Here is a 15,287-nt window from a genome sequence, read left to right as displayed (position 1 = left end):
TTTTTTATAGGAAGTTTTCCATCCAAAATATATTTTCTGAAAACTTCATTAAGCCATTTGCTGCTAAATAGGAGTCTGTAATATTGGTTTCTCCGGTGAAATAAGTCATCTAGTCTCAATTAGAAGTTATAATAATCTTAAATATGTGTATTTTGGGAGGAAAATGGGCTTTCTTTTTCACTAGAGGAAGCATTTATAAACTCATTTGAGTTGTTTAGAGTAGCTTGAAGATTTGTTTCTTAGTTATGCAGCTTTTCACTTTACAAGATTACAAGTTATTTGATCCATCTATTCTTATGAAAGAACAAACTGGAGTTTAGTAATAATTCACAATTTTTTGGATGAGCGAGTATTTAATATTACCCACTTCCTTTGGTCCATCACGCATGAAAAAACGTTTTTTTTATGTACATAGTTTGACATCCTTTTTAACGTAAATCTGAATATTTGGCATGTTAAAGCATTACAAAATTAGCTCGTGGAATGAAGTCACTGAAACAGAGAGGTGAAATACTGGTGTTTATTAGTTGGCACATTTATATTACATTCTTGAACTGGTTGATTTCACAATCCCAAAATGAAAGAGCAAAATATTCCAGTGAAGGGTACAGCTGTGGAACTAGTCTCACAGCTTTTGATTCTGAGCGTTGAGAGATTTCAGTCACAGTTCCAGCTTCCCATTTAAACCAACTGCAACAGGCTGAGCCTTTTACCCAAGTTTACATTCAGAGTCACAAGCAGGGCAAATTTAAGGTGCTTTTCCGTGAGATGTTCGAGTATTTCACGTGGTCCGTGATCTACTTCAAATGCAGCAGTTCAGATTTCACGTCCTTGTTTTGTAGGAGACCGCTTTGCTCGAGAAGGTCATTCACAGCAACGATCGGCCACAGACCCAGCCAAAGCCACTTCCACTTACTACACGAGTCAAAAAGTTTTTAATATGCCGCTGAAAGAAGGGTACGTTAGCATGGCCATCATCATCAATCAGGAAAACGGACCAGATTTGCTATTGCATGCTACACTAAAAGTGAAAGAGAAAACTTGCCATCAGCTGCAAAATCAATGACGTTAGTGTTGACGGATATTAAAGGCATGTAAACAAATCACTGATAAACCTATGTTCATTCACGATTTAGATCTTGGGTTCATCATCGCTCATCTTGCGATCTGACAATAAAAAGAAATCTGAATTGTACTTCATAAGGATCTTGCATCGTAAATGCACTTAAAACTCCCAGAGGAGCAAAACACGGTTCAGTCTTGAGAAAATTAAAATCGCCCGACCTAGCGTGTACCATATCTATACATAACAATGACGAGCGCTGGAATTTGATGGTTTGATCTGTACAAGAGCGATTGAAAGACACCAAAACGCCTCGCTAACTACAGTGGCTCAAGATTCACAGTATTGCGCGCACAGTTCGGCTTCCAAGACATATCAAAAGAAATGTTTAAACGAGTCGTAGATGATGATATGGTCGTTTCTAAAAAGGCCGAGAGGTCAGAACCACCAAATCGGCAGGACCTGAAGTACAGAAAACGCCTTCAGCGACCGTCGGAAGAATATTAATAGTATACTAAGGGAAGATGAAGCATAAAAAAGTAGTGAAAACTCTCCTAGAGCAGACTAGAGCTAGCTTTGTGCAAAAAAAGCTATATAAACATCCACAGATATAGCTCTTTAGTTGTCATTCGAGAGTCGTTATGGTATTAACGAAATGTAAACATCTGCTAACAGCTCAAATGAAACCCATTCTACTTTAGAGGGTCTATTTAAATCAGAAAAATAAAATTCAGTCACCTGTATGAGATTTTATCTGCTGTTGAGCACAACAATAGAATAATTAGCTGATGGTCTATTGACTTCCGTAATTACATATTTTTAAAATCCCATATAAGGCAATGGCTACCGTCAATTGTTTAGTTTACGGTATTCTTCCAAATACTTTATCTTTTGTGCTCAATGGAAAAAAAGGAGCTCATACAGACAATTTGAGGAGAAGTAAATAATGGCCGATTATTTGGGGTGAACTATTCTGATATATTTCAGTAAGTTCCCTAAGAGAACAAAAAGTGGTTTAATTTCAATTGAAGTTCAACTCATTATTGAACTGAAATGAATCATGCTCTATAACACCTTGAGAAAGTAAAAAGCCATCGTGATTTCAGGTTGTTCATGAAGATTTTTGAATCTGCCAGGAAACATAATAGTGATAGTTTTTTTTTTCAGCAGATTGCTTTGAAAATCGAAGTGAAATTGATTTCCTTTTTGATTTAACCGTGCAATCTATCTACCGTGGCACTGCTTAAAATCAACATGGTACGTGCAACCCGTTTTAACGTCTGTAAAATGCATAACGTATTGTGAGGAACAAATGAAATGAGTCTTCAATCCGTCTGGAAGTGAGTGCATCATGAAAAGTGGCCGTTTCATACCAGAATGGGATTGCGTTTGCACAATACGGTGTGCCGACGAAACCAGGAAAATATTTCAAAAGCAAATTGAGTCCGTTTTGTTTTCATGTTGATTTTAAAAAGTGCTACAGAAAACCATCACAGCACAACAACGACCTGCCAAATCATACACAGTCTGTTTCGTTTATGCATCACCAACCGGAACAACAGAAATAACGTCCGAACGAATTGGTGCTTGCTAACGGCACAAAATCACACACAGGATTCATTGTAAGGTTTGGAATAATAAATTTAAAGTCCTTCAAGCCTCAGCGGCTTGGGGGAAAAAAAAGGTGTGCGCTTGTAGAAATGCGCTCCAGTCTAATCAGGTACTAGTATAAATTAAATACGTTTTTGCAGGCCCACAAGTTATTTACAAGATGGCAAGACAGAAAAAGGGTAAGTACAGGTTAAACGTTCATCGCATCACGCAAACTCGTAAGACAAATAAATACCAGTGTTCATGCAAAAAACAAAAAAATCAACTTCTCACAGTTCTACCATTCAGAAGACTAAACGTTTCCTCTCGCAACCGCCGAAAGAGAGCCGACAGAAAAATCGTTCACACATACGCGCGCGGAGGAAATCGAACGTGTAAAAATACCGAAAGCCGCGTGCCGACGCGCCATGTGTGGATTTTTACACCACAACGGTAAAAGGTAGCTCTCGCGTTCGTTTAAATCTCACACTTGGGCCGCCGAAGCGGACGCGGGTTTCATGCAACAGTCCGCATGAAAGGAGGATTAGATGGGACAAAGCAGAAACGACGACAACAACAACAACAAAAAAGTATTACATTTACAAAATAGTTTCGAATATTCGGCCAGCGCTCGATGTCTGCGCCACCATCTCGGTGCTCGAAAGCCTTGGCAAGCCGTTTTTTTTTAAAGAAAAAGAAGGATAGGGTAATGAAAGTGAGAGCATCCGGAGTGTCTATGTTTTGCATTAGTTATCTGATGTCAGAGACGGAGCTCTGATTAATGCTGTAGGTGGGCGACAGGTCTCCGCCTATCGTGGCCACAAGGGGCGTCCCGTTACTGTTCAGACAGCCTTCCTGTAGGGCCGCGAAGTAAGTGGCCTGCACCGGTTTGTGACACTGCAACACTTCTATGGCATCTTCGATTTTGAACCATTCCCTTTTTCTCCCTGTCGAAACAAAGAAACGAAAAAAAGGATAAGCAGGTGTCATGAGACGAATTGTTCGATAACGGCTGTACAAAACGTAACATTTTCACACGCATGCTCGCTGAAAAATTATTTTCATCAAACTATGAAGCAGCACGACGGTTTTCAACACTGATGCAGGAAATCAGCATTTTAGAACGATTTCTATTCATCATGCAAGACGATGCTGAAAATTCTGCAACGCTTAACTAATTTCAGCATTTCCTAATGCACAAGTAAAATCACAAGTGTGTTAACATTAGTTAAAGCACTGTGAACTAACGTGAATAAACTATGAACGGCTGTTTACGTTAGTTAATAGATTAACTGATGCTAACGAATGCCACCTTACTGCAAAGTGTTACTGAAAATTCAGCTTTTATCGCAGAAATCAATTACGTTTTACAATATTTTCAACTTAAAAATTGATATTTGACATTGTAATAATAATGCTGCTTTGACGGATTTTTAGTAAATAAATGGAGAATAACTAGCGTATTTTTGTGAAGCACTAACCAATGTTTACAGAATCCTCCCAATCTTCTAGAACTTCAGTTACGATGAGAACGTAGACGTACGTTCTGTGTTTCCTATCTCGATTCTAAACAGAAAAGCAAACGTTATTTAAAAGACGAGCAGCACGACACTTTTACAGAATGACTTTCTTACAGTACTTACCTCAAATATTCCTACTAGTCTTCCTAAAGTGCCCTTGACACCAGCCTGTAAGACAACGGACGAGGGAAAAGTCATTACGTTTTTTAATATTATTTGACAGTGACATGAGAGGGGCCTTCGGTTTACCGTCCTCAAGGAAGAACCAATGACGGACGCATTCATAAGCGAGCGAGAATTTGACAGCTGATACGTTTTCGAGGTCAGGAAAAGAGAAGTGGTGAAAACAAGCAGGACAGCATGTCGACAGCGACATGAAGGCATTCTTCAGACTGTGACAGTCTACACCCGTCCTGAGTGATAGCGATCCATCACCACACTATTTAGGCCAAATGTCATGCACACAACATGGCGCTGACCTCAACTTGAGTAGATTGTCATCAAACATGGTCTAAATTTAGTCTTGATTATATAGCCACGGTCCAAATGTCTTAGACCCTTAGTGAAAATTGTTATTTAATATAACTACGGTTTTATTTTATTTTTATTTTTTTTTCTGCTCTTCTGATCAAAGTAATGCATCCTTGTTAATTTATAAGTATTTGACTTCTCTCTCTGTCAATAAAATAAAAATAAATTTATTATTATTAATAATAATAATAATTATAATAAATATAAATAAATATTACATATACACACACATATATATATATATATATATATATATATATATATATATAATATATAAATATATAATATATATATATATATATATATATATATATATATATATATATATATATATATATATATATATATATATATATATATATATTATTTAATAGCATAATTGGCCTGATGAGCATTACTTGAGATCCAAAGAACATGTGAAACTACAGAAAATCAGAATATAATGCAGAATATTCTTTGCTATTTTAACATCACAACATTGCATTTAAAAATGTTTCCGTCTGCTCTCAGACTTCGGGACGATCCCGCATCTGCGGTTAATTCGAACGCATGTGATATTGCTTCATGGGACGTTTATAGCGTGCGGCTACTGTCTGGCAGCGGAGGTGTGAAGAGCAGCTCTTAATCTGAGCGTAATGCCCTTTAAAACTGTAAGGCGATCGTCCCGGCAGAATGAGCGACACATCTGTCAGACGGCCAGAAGAAGTGAGAGAGTACGGAGGATCTCAGCTGACGGAGCATTATCACTTCTCTTTACGAGAAAGCCCACGGGTTAAGCGTCAGCGGCGAGAAAACCTAGAGTTTCCGCTTTTGCACGACGGATCGGTCCAAAAACACGAGGTGCAAGGTGATCAGCCGATGAATCAGATGATATTTGGCCATATTAAAATGATCAAATGCTAAAATTGAATGATACTGAATTTTAAACGCTGTACAAAAACGTGTGTGCATTTAAATTGTATGTACATTATCCACATTATTAGCCAAAAAAAAATAATCTACCGAAAATCATGTAAACTTGTGATATATATCTACTACGCGAGACGCTTTTTGTGATGCACAGCTGATTATGATGCTTATTAAAAACGATGATCCGTTTCATGGATAAACCTAGAGATCAAAGTCAAACCTCTTCGCAGACTTCTCGGGCAGCAGCGACGTTGGGCTCTTCCTCGGGCTCCATTCCTCCTCCGGGCACGATCCATTTGTCCGGATATCTGCTGCTGCTCACCAGCAACACCTGCGAGGAAACATTTCACGAGCGTTCAGCCTGTCGAACCGCCGAGAAACGATCGCCACCGGCATTTCGGCAAGATTTTCGTAGAAATAAACCGTTTCTGAAATGTTGTCACAAATGCTTATTTCTAAATATATGCATCAGTATAAATGCATAAATAAAAAAAAAAAAAAAAAAAAAAAAAAATATATATATATATATATATATATATATATATATATATATATATATATATTTTTTTTAAATAAAAATATGCATGTTAAATAAATGCATAATTAAAAACATTTTATTATTTATTAATAAAAGGTCATTAATCAAATATAATAAAAGTACTGTAATTTTAGTTGGTGAATAAATACTAGTTACACATTTCTTACAAATTATGAAAAAAAAAACACCCATAACCGATTAACATGCAAATAAAACAACATTAATGAATAGCTATACTAAAAATGATAAACACTATAAAAATATATCCAGTATCTCACTTTATTTAGTACGTAAATATAACTGGAAGCAAAGCATCGTAAACGATAAAAAAAGTAAATAAAGTAACAAAAAAATACTATTATAATTAATTTATTATAATTAATGTATACAATTGCATTTAAGTAATCGTCACAAAGCAATGCAAATCCAAATGTTGTGTATTTTGCTTGCACACCATTATAAATCCTTTAACGAACTAAACAAGGCCCTTAATTATGCTTTTTAAATGATGTAATCAAATGCATGTACCTTTGACAAATCACGCACATTTCAAAGTAGGCCTTTTAACTAGCATTACCATAGTACTTGTTTGTAAGCAACGGTACTATTGAGGAACGCTATGCTAATTTATGTTAGCATTGCTCAAAATATGGTAATACCATGTTATTTTAGACATATTTAGACATATTCCATATACATAAAACGTGCGAATTTCAGTACCACGGTATATTTGAAAGTACTATAGTATTACCTTATCGTACCATGGTCTCTCCACAGTACTTAGTTCTAGGAATACCTTCAAAGAACACCATGGTAACGGACACGGTGGTACGTATTTCAAACGTTCATCGGATTTATCGTTACAGTACTTTATTCGAGATTTAGCACACAAGCTAACCGAGTCGTAGCACTTGCATTTTCTTGCTCTTTTGTCGGTTTTGATCGTCGGCTAACGCGATTTTAACCATCACGCGATCTCAGTAAATCAATCAAGCTGTCAGCGAGTCGCGCGCTTCGGTTGATTAACGCTCGTCGCGTCGCTTAACGCTAGGCCAGCTCCCGCTAACCAGCCCCGGGCTAACCGCTGATAGCACGCTGCTAACAAACGGCTAAGTTAAAGATCCGCGCTGACAGGCGGGTCGCGCGTTCTCCCGCGGCGCGTCTCACCTCCTGCTCGGTGTCGTTCCTGAAGCACAGGCAGGCGGCCCGCTTCTTGAACCCGTCCCCATCGTAGGTGCGCGTTTGGTTCGACTTCAGCTTCATCATCTCGGGCTGCGCGTCGCGACTGAGATCGGAACCTGAACCTGTCGCGCGGCGAGTGAGGCAAAGTCCGCGTGCGAATGGAAACCCCGCGTCGCGTCGATCACTGGAAGTCAGCTCTTCTGCGCTTCATTTTTCCGAAGCCGAGCGCATCTCGGAGACGGACGCCATTATCGAAACCGCTACGTGATGTGCGCAAGCTGCGCCGCGCAGACACAAAGAACGCACGTAGTTGCTCTTCGAGAATAGGAAATCCCGCAAATCAACCCCTTGTTGTTATTACAGTTTTTCTCAATTGCTTTGGCACATTTTTCAAAACAGTCTTAACTTTCTCTAAACTGTTAGTGCAAATGTCAAAACTGTTTGCTGGAACTTCAGAACTCTATTGCATGTCTGCAAAATGTAGTTAGTCACCCAAAACTTTTCATTCATGCTTCAAAACCTAGTTATCTTGTCAGTCATTTGGCCAAGGCCACCAAAATATAAAGTATTTTTGTCATTGTGTGAGCCACGCTGGTCAAAATGTTTAGCTGTTTTTTCACCATGGCACTCAACCATGGAAATTAAGGTTTTAGTAAAACAAACAAAAAACAAAACAAAACTGATATTTGTTGAGAACAGTCAATAGTACATAGAAAAAAAAAGTATATGAACATTTGTATTTATACAGTACATTTATTTTTGTAATGCACTACATGTAATCGGAAATCTTGCTCGTCCAATTACTGTACATTTCAGATGTCTTACGTTACCACAAATGCAAAATAACACCCATGAGAAGAAGAAAAAAAATTATTCTTGGTGGACATCCTGTCGCTCTTGTTGGTCAGGCCAAAGATTTTCATCAACATCACATCTGATGTTTTCCATTGCAATGCACCGGGGAAAAAATCTCCTTGAATGCCGTACCCATCCCCTGCAATGATCAGCTGTGATGTCCTCACATGCAGCATTCATGGCATTCAACAGAGACTCTGACTCTTCTATTTCCACCTCTTCCTCTATTGTGTCTTCCTCTAACACCACCACCACGTATTCTTACACGTCTTCCAATTGCTCTTCTACGAGCATGTTGCTGCAGTTCAGGGTTGTGGAAGTCCTCCATTTTCCAAAAAAAAAAAAAAATGGTAGTGATTGTGCTGTAGGCAATCTACATATATATGCTCCCAAACTTGATGGGTTACATGGTTGAATTAATTGGTTGATTGGTTGATTCAAATTGTGTTGCAATTAGAGGTCATTAGCCAAATATCAGACATTACAAACAATGTCAATGACAGATATTTATAGAATATACATGTATGTATACTAACTTTTCATAACTGAATGGATCGTTTTGAGTGTGATGGCTTACACAATGAAAAAGGATTGAAAAGTTATGAAGAGTTTGACAGTTAAAGTGAGAATCGTCTGATCAGTTTTGATCAACAAGCCATATGCAATTAATTTTTGTGCAAAAATGCAGACAATTGTACTTACTGTTTGCGCACATGTGCCAAAGCATTTGCAATTTGCTCAAATCAATAAGAAATTCTAATCTGATGTGAACAAGAAGCTAATTGTTTAGAGATCTGAACTTATTGTTTTGAAAAATTAAAATTTCATTCGAGAATTGAGCCAAAGCAATTGAGAAAAACTGTAATAATAATAATAATAATTCGTTTTATTAATTTTGTTACTTATTAATTGACGATACATTAGCAATTAAAACATTATTAAATTAATCTAATCGGTATTTTTAAAGAAAATTATTTACAGTATTTTACGTTTTTTTATTGAAACTTTAAACCGTTAAATTAACAATGACTGTTACAATACTATTAATCGCATTTAGATTTGATTAAACTATACAGTACTGTAAATATTAGGCTAACACATTTCTCAAAATTACAGTGATAAAAATTAATATACTAATAAACAACAACAGCTATATACAGATCCATCAAATATTAAGACAAATATTAATACCTCATAAACATAAAAAAGTAAACAAAATTCTCAATTAAATTAATTTTCTATTATTCAGTTCGCCGTTGTCGTTTTTTAAACATAATTATGTTAATTATTATGATATAATAATCAATTATTTTAGCATAAAACTGCGTATGAACCACAAAACAATTTGAAAAAGTATTTTTTTATTAAGATCAACACACACTATACATACAAATAAAGTCTATAAATCTAATACACGTTTTATAACTCTAATATTGTATTAATAAAATGCACACCGTATGCCTCTGTGGGCTATTTACTGCTACACGGACAATCTCTGCAGAATAAAGGCTATTTCTACCACCGAAGGGATTGACGCTGTCTTGGGCTTTTGCTGTCTGTTCATGACACCGTAATACCTGAGGTGAACATTTCAGAAGATGAGGACTCATATAGGCTATAATTTAGATTGCACTTTTGCTCAACGCGTGTATGTCAAGGGAGTTAATGTCATTTTTGCAGGGACCCTGAAAAGAATAAATCTGAATCCTTGAGAAGCACAGCTTATCGTCACTGTTGTGATCTGTCATGCACGCGGCTGGATGATCAAAATAAAATCGTTTTGAAAGAAATATTCCAAAAGCACTTGGGTGTGGAGAACCTTGAGCTGAGACCTGTGATGCAAACAGTCCTTGGAGGAAACGCTGTAAGAAGGTGGTTTGTGAATGTTAGGTATTATTGGTGATATCCATACATTTCGATGATCGGTTAAGGATTTTTTACTTTACTTTTTGGTACCTTGAGTCACCACTTGATGGCGTCCTGAAGCAAAACCACCTGAGAACCACTTCTATAAGCCAAGCACGTGATTATCCTTAAACCTCTTTTTGCCTGTGTGAGAAACACAAAGTGCTGTGCCGAATTCATAAAAATCAGTAGTGTTAGCTGGAATGTCTTCTAACTCGATACACCAGCAAAGACGCCTGTTTTCTGCGAATCAGTTTCAAAGTGCAATTTGTACCCGCAAGGTCGGTGTCAGCGATGGCTTCGAATCGAACAATATCTCCATGAACTTCAATAGCGACAAGTACGAACGAACACAGAATTATACGTCCAAATGCAAACCTTTGCTATTGTCCTCAATGCTGATTCCTGGGGATTCTAGCGGAAAACGTCACATAAGCTGCATTCAAAGGAATAGTTCACCCAAAAAAATCCTCCTCGGGCCGTCCAAGACGTGGATTGGCGTAGTTTGATTCTTGTTTCTCAGAAATTTTGCATTACTTGTTCACTGATGTGGTGCAGTGAATGGGTGCCGTCAGAATGAGACCAAAATCCACCCACGCCTCGTTTAGAAATGCTCTATTTTTCATGTTTTTGTAAACATTTGCGTTTGACCTTTACATATCTCTCTCCTGACATAAGACCTTTTCACCGGAGGAGGCTATATTGTGAATTAGATTTGAACTAAAAGCAACATTTTGGAGTTAAAACGCTCTAATGACGCATCTGTCTCTTACGAACGCGTAACTTTCTGCTTCTCAAGATGGTAACTGATGGACTGCAGTGGTGTGGATTGGTTTTCACCAGCCGTTCGGGCTCTCGTTCTGACGGCACCCATTCACTCCAAGCGATGGAACGTTGCATGCATTTTCATTTTTTTTGGCCGAACTGTTCCTTCAAGCTAAATCTACGCGCTCCCTCAAAACTGGCCTGGGTAACTTATATCCGATTACAAAATATAAAAACCTGTTCACTGATGGTTGCACGGTAATATACACTAACGAAAAGCTAGGTAACCGGTTATCGGTAAACGGCTACATTCAAAATGAATGCATTCTACGAGAACTATTAAGCCCATGATGTCACGCATTAAATAATAGCTCGATCTAAATCTAGTCCACAACATGGACACACAAATTACTGAACGTAACTACAAACAAAGTAGAAATAGAAAAGCACCTCAGTCCAATAGATATATAGTAAAAGTAACCGGAAACACGCGACATTTGTACGCAGTGTGATTCTGATTTCTACATTATATTTGATCTAATGACGTGTATTATGCAGAATACTACATCTATCGCTGTCCTTTTGTGGCTGTAGAAAGACGCGATTGACATTCCACGTTATTCACAGGTTGGAGAGCAGACGGTTGGTTGGTTTGTTTGGTTGAGTATGAGGTAGTGCTCCGGTTAGATTGTTACTGCTCGTCCTCGTCGTCTTCTTCAGCGTCCTCAGACGAGTCCTGAGGTTTATCCTTTTCCTGTGTGGAACAGAATCAAACATCGGGGGGATAAAACGCACGGAAGCAAAGCTTCTCTCTTGCATACTATATCTGACATTTACAATGCCATTTTAAATAGGTTTTAGCAAGACAGTTTGACCTTTAAATTCGCACATCAGCTCTGCGCACCTCGAAATGAAATGCAAAATTTAAAGAGACAGCTTACCAAAAAAACACAAGTTAGAATGATTTTCGAAGGACTGCGATGCTTAAATTCAGGAATAAATTGCATTTAAAGTCATCTCTGTTGACGTTTCGAGGAGCTGTGGTTTGCAAACTTTGCTTTTTCTGCTTCAAATAGTTTTTGTGGTTGAGCAGCCACATTGAGCTCACGATTTGTGCGCTTACTTTAACACATATTAAAATAGAAATCCGTTATATGGAATAATGATATTTCACATTACCGCTTTTTATTTATTTGTGATCAAATAAATGCAGCATTTGTGAGCAGAAAAGATTTATTTTAATAACATTTTAATTATTTACTCTCATGCCGTTATGCTCCATGAATGTTATGCACAGAACTTGATGGTTGATGCATGTTAAATATATTCAACAGGTTTCTGTGCTTTTAATGCACTGCTTTTAATGCACTTTGCAGCAATACTTCAATTTGCAATATTGCATAAAATGCATAAAGATTTTTGAACAGCCAATTTAATCTGAAAAACAATAATATAATAATTGAAAATAAATTAATAAATAACCTATATATATATAGTTTAATCTAGAATTTATTCTTTCAAAAATTTATAAATAATCAAAAATACATGTAATATCTTTTAGATTCTAGATTAAAGTAAATAAATATATATATATATATATATATATATATATATTTTTTTTTTTTTTTTATTATTATTTTTTTTTTTTATCTCTAGAATTTATTTAAAAAGATATTACATGTATTTTTGATTATTTATAAATTTTTACTTTTTAAAATTTATTTCTTTTAATATAATGTCCAAATCTGTGCTCCACAGAAGAAAGCAAACAAAGATATAATTGTTCTGCACAAACAATTATTTTAATATGTACCTCTTTCTTCGGTTTTCCCTTAGGTTTGCTGCCAGAAGCCGATGATTTCTATTGAACAGAAACTGAAGTTAGCAAACAATTCTTCAAGCGTCAAAACAACCTGCCACTCGGTTGAACGCAATGAGCCCTCCCAGACTAAACCGTTGGATAAAACCGAGGGCGCTACTGTTTTTTCCAAATCATTTTCACAGGCCAGTGTGGCACTGCATGGCGAGTGCACAGCAGAGGGAGCCTGTTTCTGCTCATGACAACAGATGGAGGGGGCATTGAGTTCATCGAGGACTCTTGAAGCGGGAGCTGACAGTGCAGTGCTCAGGGCTAAGTGGCTAACAGCGGGTCACCTGCTTTTGGTCAGCGGATGAGCTGTCAACGAAAAAAACCTGCATAACACTATTCATAATTAATAATGCATATGTCTCTGTGTGTTTGCAAACCGGAGACAGCTGTGTTGTACTACTCGGCGATGGCGAGAAAAATAGCGTCTATATTTACACGGCTGTGCCATAAACACACAAAGAGGCTAATTATTCATAGTGTGGGTTAATTAAAAAGAAGAAGGCTTACTCTCTTGGATGGGCCTTTGTTTTTGCTGCCTTTCGGCCGTCCTCTTGGTCTTTTCGCAGTTGGCGACCCGCTAGACTCCTGCAAGAAAATGTTTCCTTGATTATTATGTTACTGGGGATGCTTTAACTATACTGTTACTGCATCGTTAAAATAAAAAATTAAAGGCCCATGCATTATAATATTCTTTTTTCTCAAAAAATAAACTGGTTTATTCGTCACTAATAATGCATATTATACCTTTGGATGTTTCCTTGGTCTTCCTCGTCCCCTTTTCTCAACTCCACCCTTGTCTTTAAGGGAGACTGCTTGCTTCTCTGAATCACTCATGTTTTTCTTGGCTGTTTAAACGAAAATGAAGCCATCTGAATTGATAGCATAACCGATTATCGATTAAAGTGACTTAAAATAGAGGTTTACAACAGCTGCATTAGCTAATAACGAATTGATTATTTAAACACCCACCACCACAACTTAATGAAAGCATAGAAGCGTCTAGATGCATTAACTTTAAGATTAAGTTTAAAGGAAGGATGTATTGTGATCGTTTTTATATAAGCATGCATCAGCGAGGGTCTCCGGGTCAGTCTCATAAAGTTTAATAATTGCATTCATGTCCGCGAGCCTTCTGGGTACTTTGGAAAATAACTGGTGTTGATGCACAGGCGAGGCGCTCAGTAGGTTATGCAACGATAAATCTGTATGGAAGCCATACAGCGCGCGCTGCACTTACAGACGGACGCGCAAATGAGCTTTACGGCCCTCGTGCAACCATTTAAAACAGATCCAAGCGTTCACTTACATGCACTTACTGGAAAATAACGCCGAGATGCGCGCTGTTCCGTTCGCTGGCCCCACCTCCCGAACGAGATCCGCCGCTGATTGAATTAGAGCGCAACCGACCGTCTACCAATAAAGCACGGTCTGATTCCGAGCTAAATAGACGTCTGCGCGCGGAAAAGAGCGAAATTAACTCTGTCGCTTCCGATCGGATCGAGGGAGACGCGGAATTGATGCGATTAAAGCCGCTTCAGGAATAGCCGCCTGTCACTGGAATAAAAGGCCAATGGAAAAGCGGGATGAGCCGCAGGTTGATGGGAAGAGAGGCGGATCTCACGGGCCGTATGCTGCAAATAATGGCTGTGACAAATCACTGGCGCCAACTACGAAATCACCTTCGAGGGGAAGGAGTCAAAAATGATAGAATGAATGCACGAATCTTCACGCTTCTTTAAATAAAATAATAAAAATAATGTACGAACGGCTGCGCAATAAATACATGTCTAAATAAAGGAAACTGCAGAGGTAGATAGATAGATAGATAGATAGATAGATAGATAGATAGATAGATAGATAGATAGATAGATAGATAGATAGATAGATAGATAGATAGACAGATAAATAGACAGATAGATAGATAGATAGATAGATAGATAGATAGATAGATAGAGAGACAGACAGATAGATAGATAGATAGATAGACAAAAAGACAGACATATATATATAGACAGATAGATAGATAGATAGACAGACAGACAGATTAATATAGACAGATAGATAGATAGATAGATAGATAGATAGATAGACAGACAGACAGAACAGACTTCCAGATAGATAGATAGATAGATAGATAGATAGATAATAATAATAACAGACAGACAGATAAATAGACAGATAGATAGATAGATAGACAGACAGAACGTCTTCCATGCAAATTAGCTACTTATACCAAGTATATAAAAAAGTATAATAATAATTATAGGTTACATAACTTTTAATTTTAATATAAATTAAAACTAAATTATTCTAGTTGCTTTATACAATATAATATAACCATGGCTTCAAATAAATAAATTTGAAAGATAGACAGACAGACAGATAGATTAGACGGATAGATAGATAGATAGATAGATAGATAGATAGATAGATAGATAGATAGATAGATAGATAGATCAATTGTTTACAATTATTTTTGAAGAATTACCATTTGTGAATTTTGTGATGAATTTCAATCATTTTAAAGCATACTGACAGCCATAAGGTACTAAAAAAATA

General features: G+C 37.1%; 2 protein-coding genes across 5 annotated transcripts; both read right to left on the bottom strand.

Moving 5' to 3' along the window:
* Positions 1-506: 506 nt before the first annotated feature.
* On the bottom strand, positions 507-7,622 carry nudt3b (nudix (nucleoside diphosphate linked moiety X)-type motif 3b). The gene is made up of 5 exons (XM_043241735.1): positions 7,319-7,622; positions 5,834-5,944; positions 4,297-4,341; positions 4,135-4,219; positions 507-3,600 (listed from the first exon to the last, which is right to left on the bottom strand). The coding sequence occupies exons 1-5, from the start codon at positions 7,415-7,417 to the stop codon at positions 3,404-3,406; spliced, it is 537 nt and encodes a 178-aa protein (XP_043097670.1). The 5' UTR covers positions 7,418-7,622; the 3' UTR covers positions 507-3,403.
* Positions 7,623-9,532: 1,910 nt separating this feature from the next.
* hmga1b (high mobility group AT-hook 1b) lies at positions 9,533-14,376 on the bottom strand. 4 transcript variants are annotated; one of them, XM_043241201.1, is made up of 5 exons: positions 14,035-14,376; positions 13,473-13,597; positions 13,236-13,313; positions 12,672-12,719; positions 9,533-11,612 (listed from the first exon to the last, which is right to left on the bottom strand). In XM_043241201.1, the coding sequence occupies exons 2-5, from the start codon at positions 13,560-13,562 to the stop codon at positions 11,550-11,552; spliced, it is 279 nt and encodes a 92-aa protein (XP_043097136.1). In that variant the 5' UTR covers positions 13,563-13,597; positions 14,035-14,376; the 3' UTR covers positions 9,533-11,549. The 4 variants fall into 4 exon arrangements, with proteins under 4 accessions (XP_043097136.1, XP_043097137.1, XP_043097135.1 ...); XM_043241202.1 differs by having other exon boundaries at positions 14,045-14,376; XM_043241200.1 differs by having other exon boundaries at positions 13,473-13,573; positions 14,035-14,374.
* Positions 14,377-15,287: the final 911 nt, after the last annotated feature.

Source organism: Puntigrus tetrazona, chromosome 6 (assembly GCF_018831695.1).
Source record: "Puntigrus tetrazona isolate hp1 chromosome 6, ASM1883169v1, whole genome shotgun sequence".
NCBI classification, from domain to species: Eukaryota; Metazoa; Chordata; class Actinopteri; order Cypriniformes; family Cyprinidae; genus Puntigrus; species Puntigrus tetrazona.
Note: the sequence above shows the minus strand (reverse complement) of the source record. Positions and strands in the feature narration are given on the sequence as shown.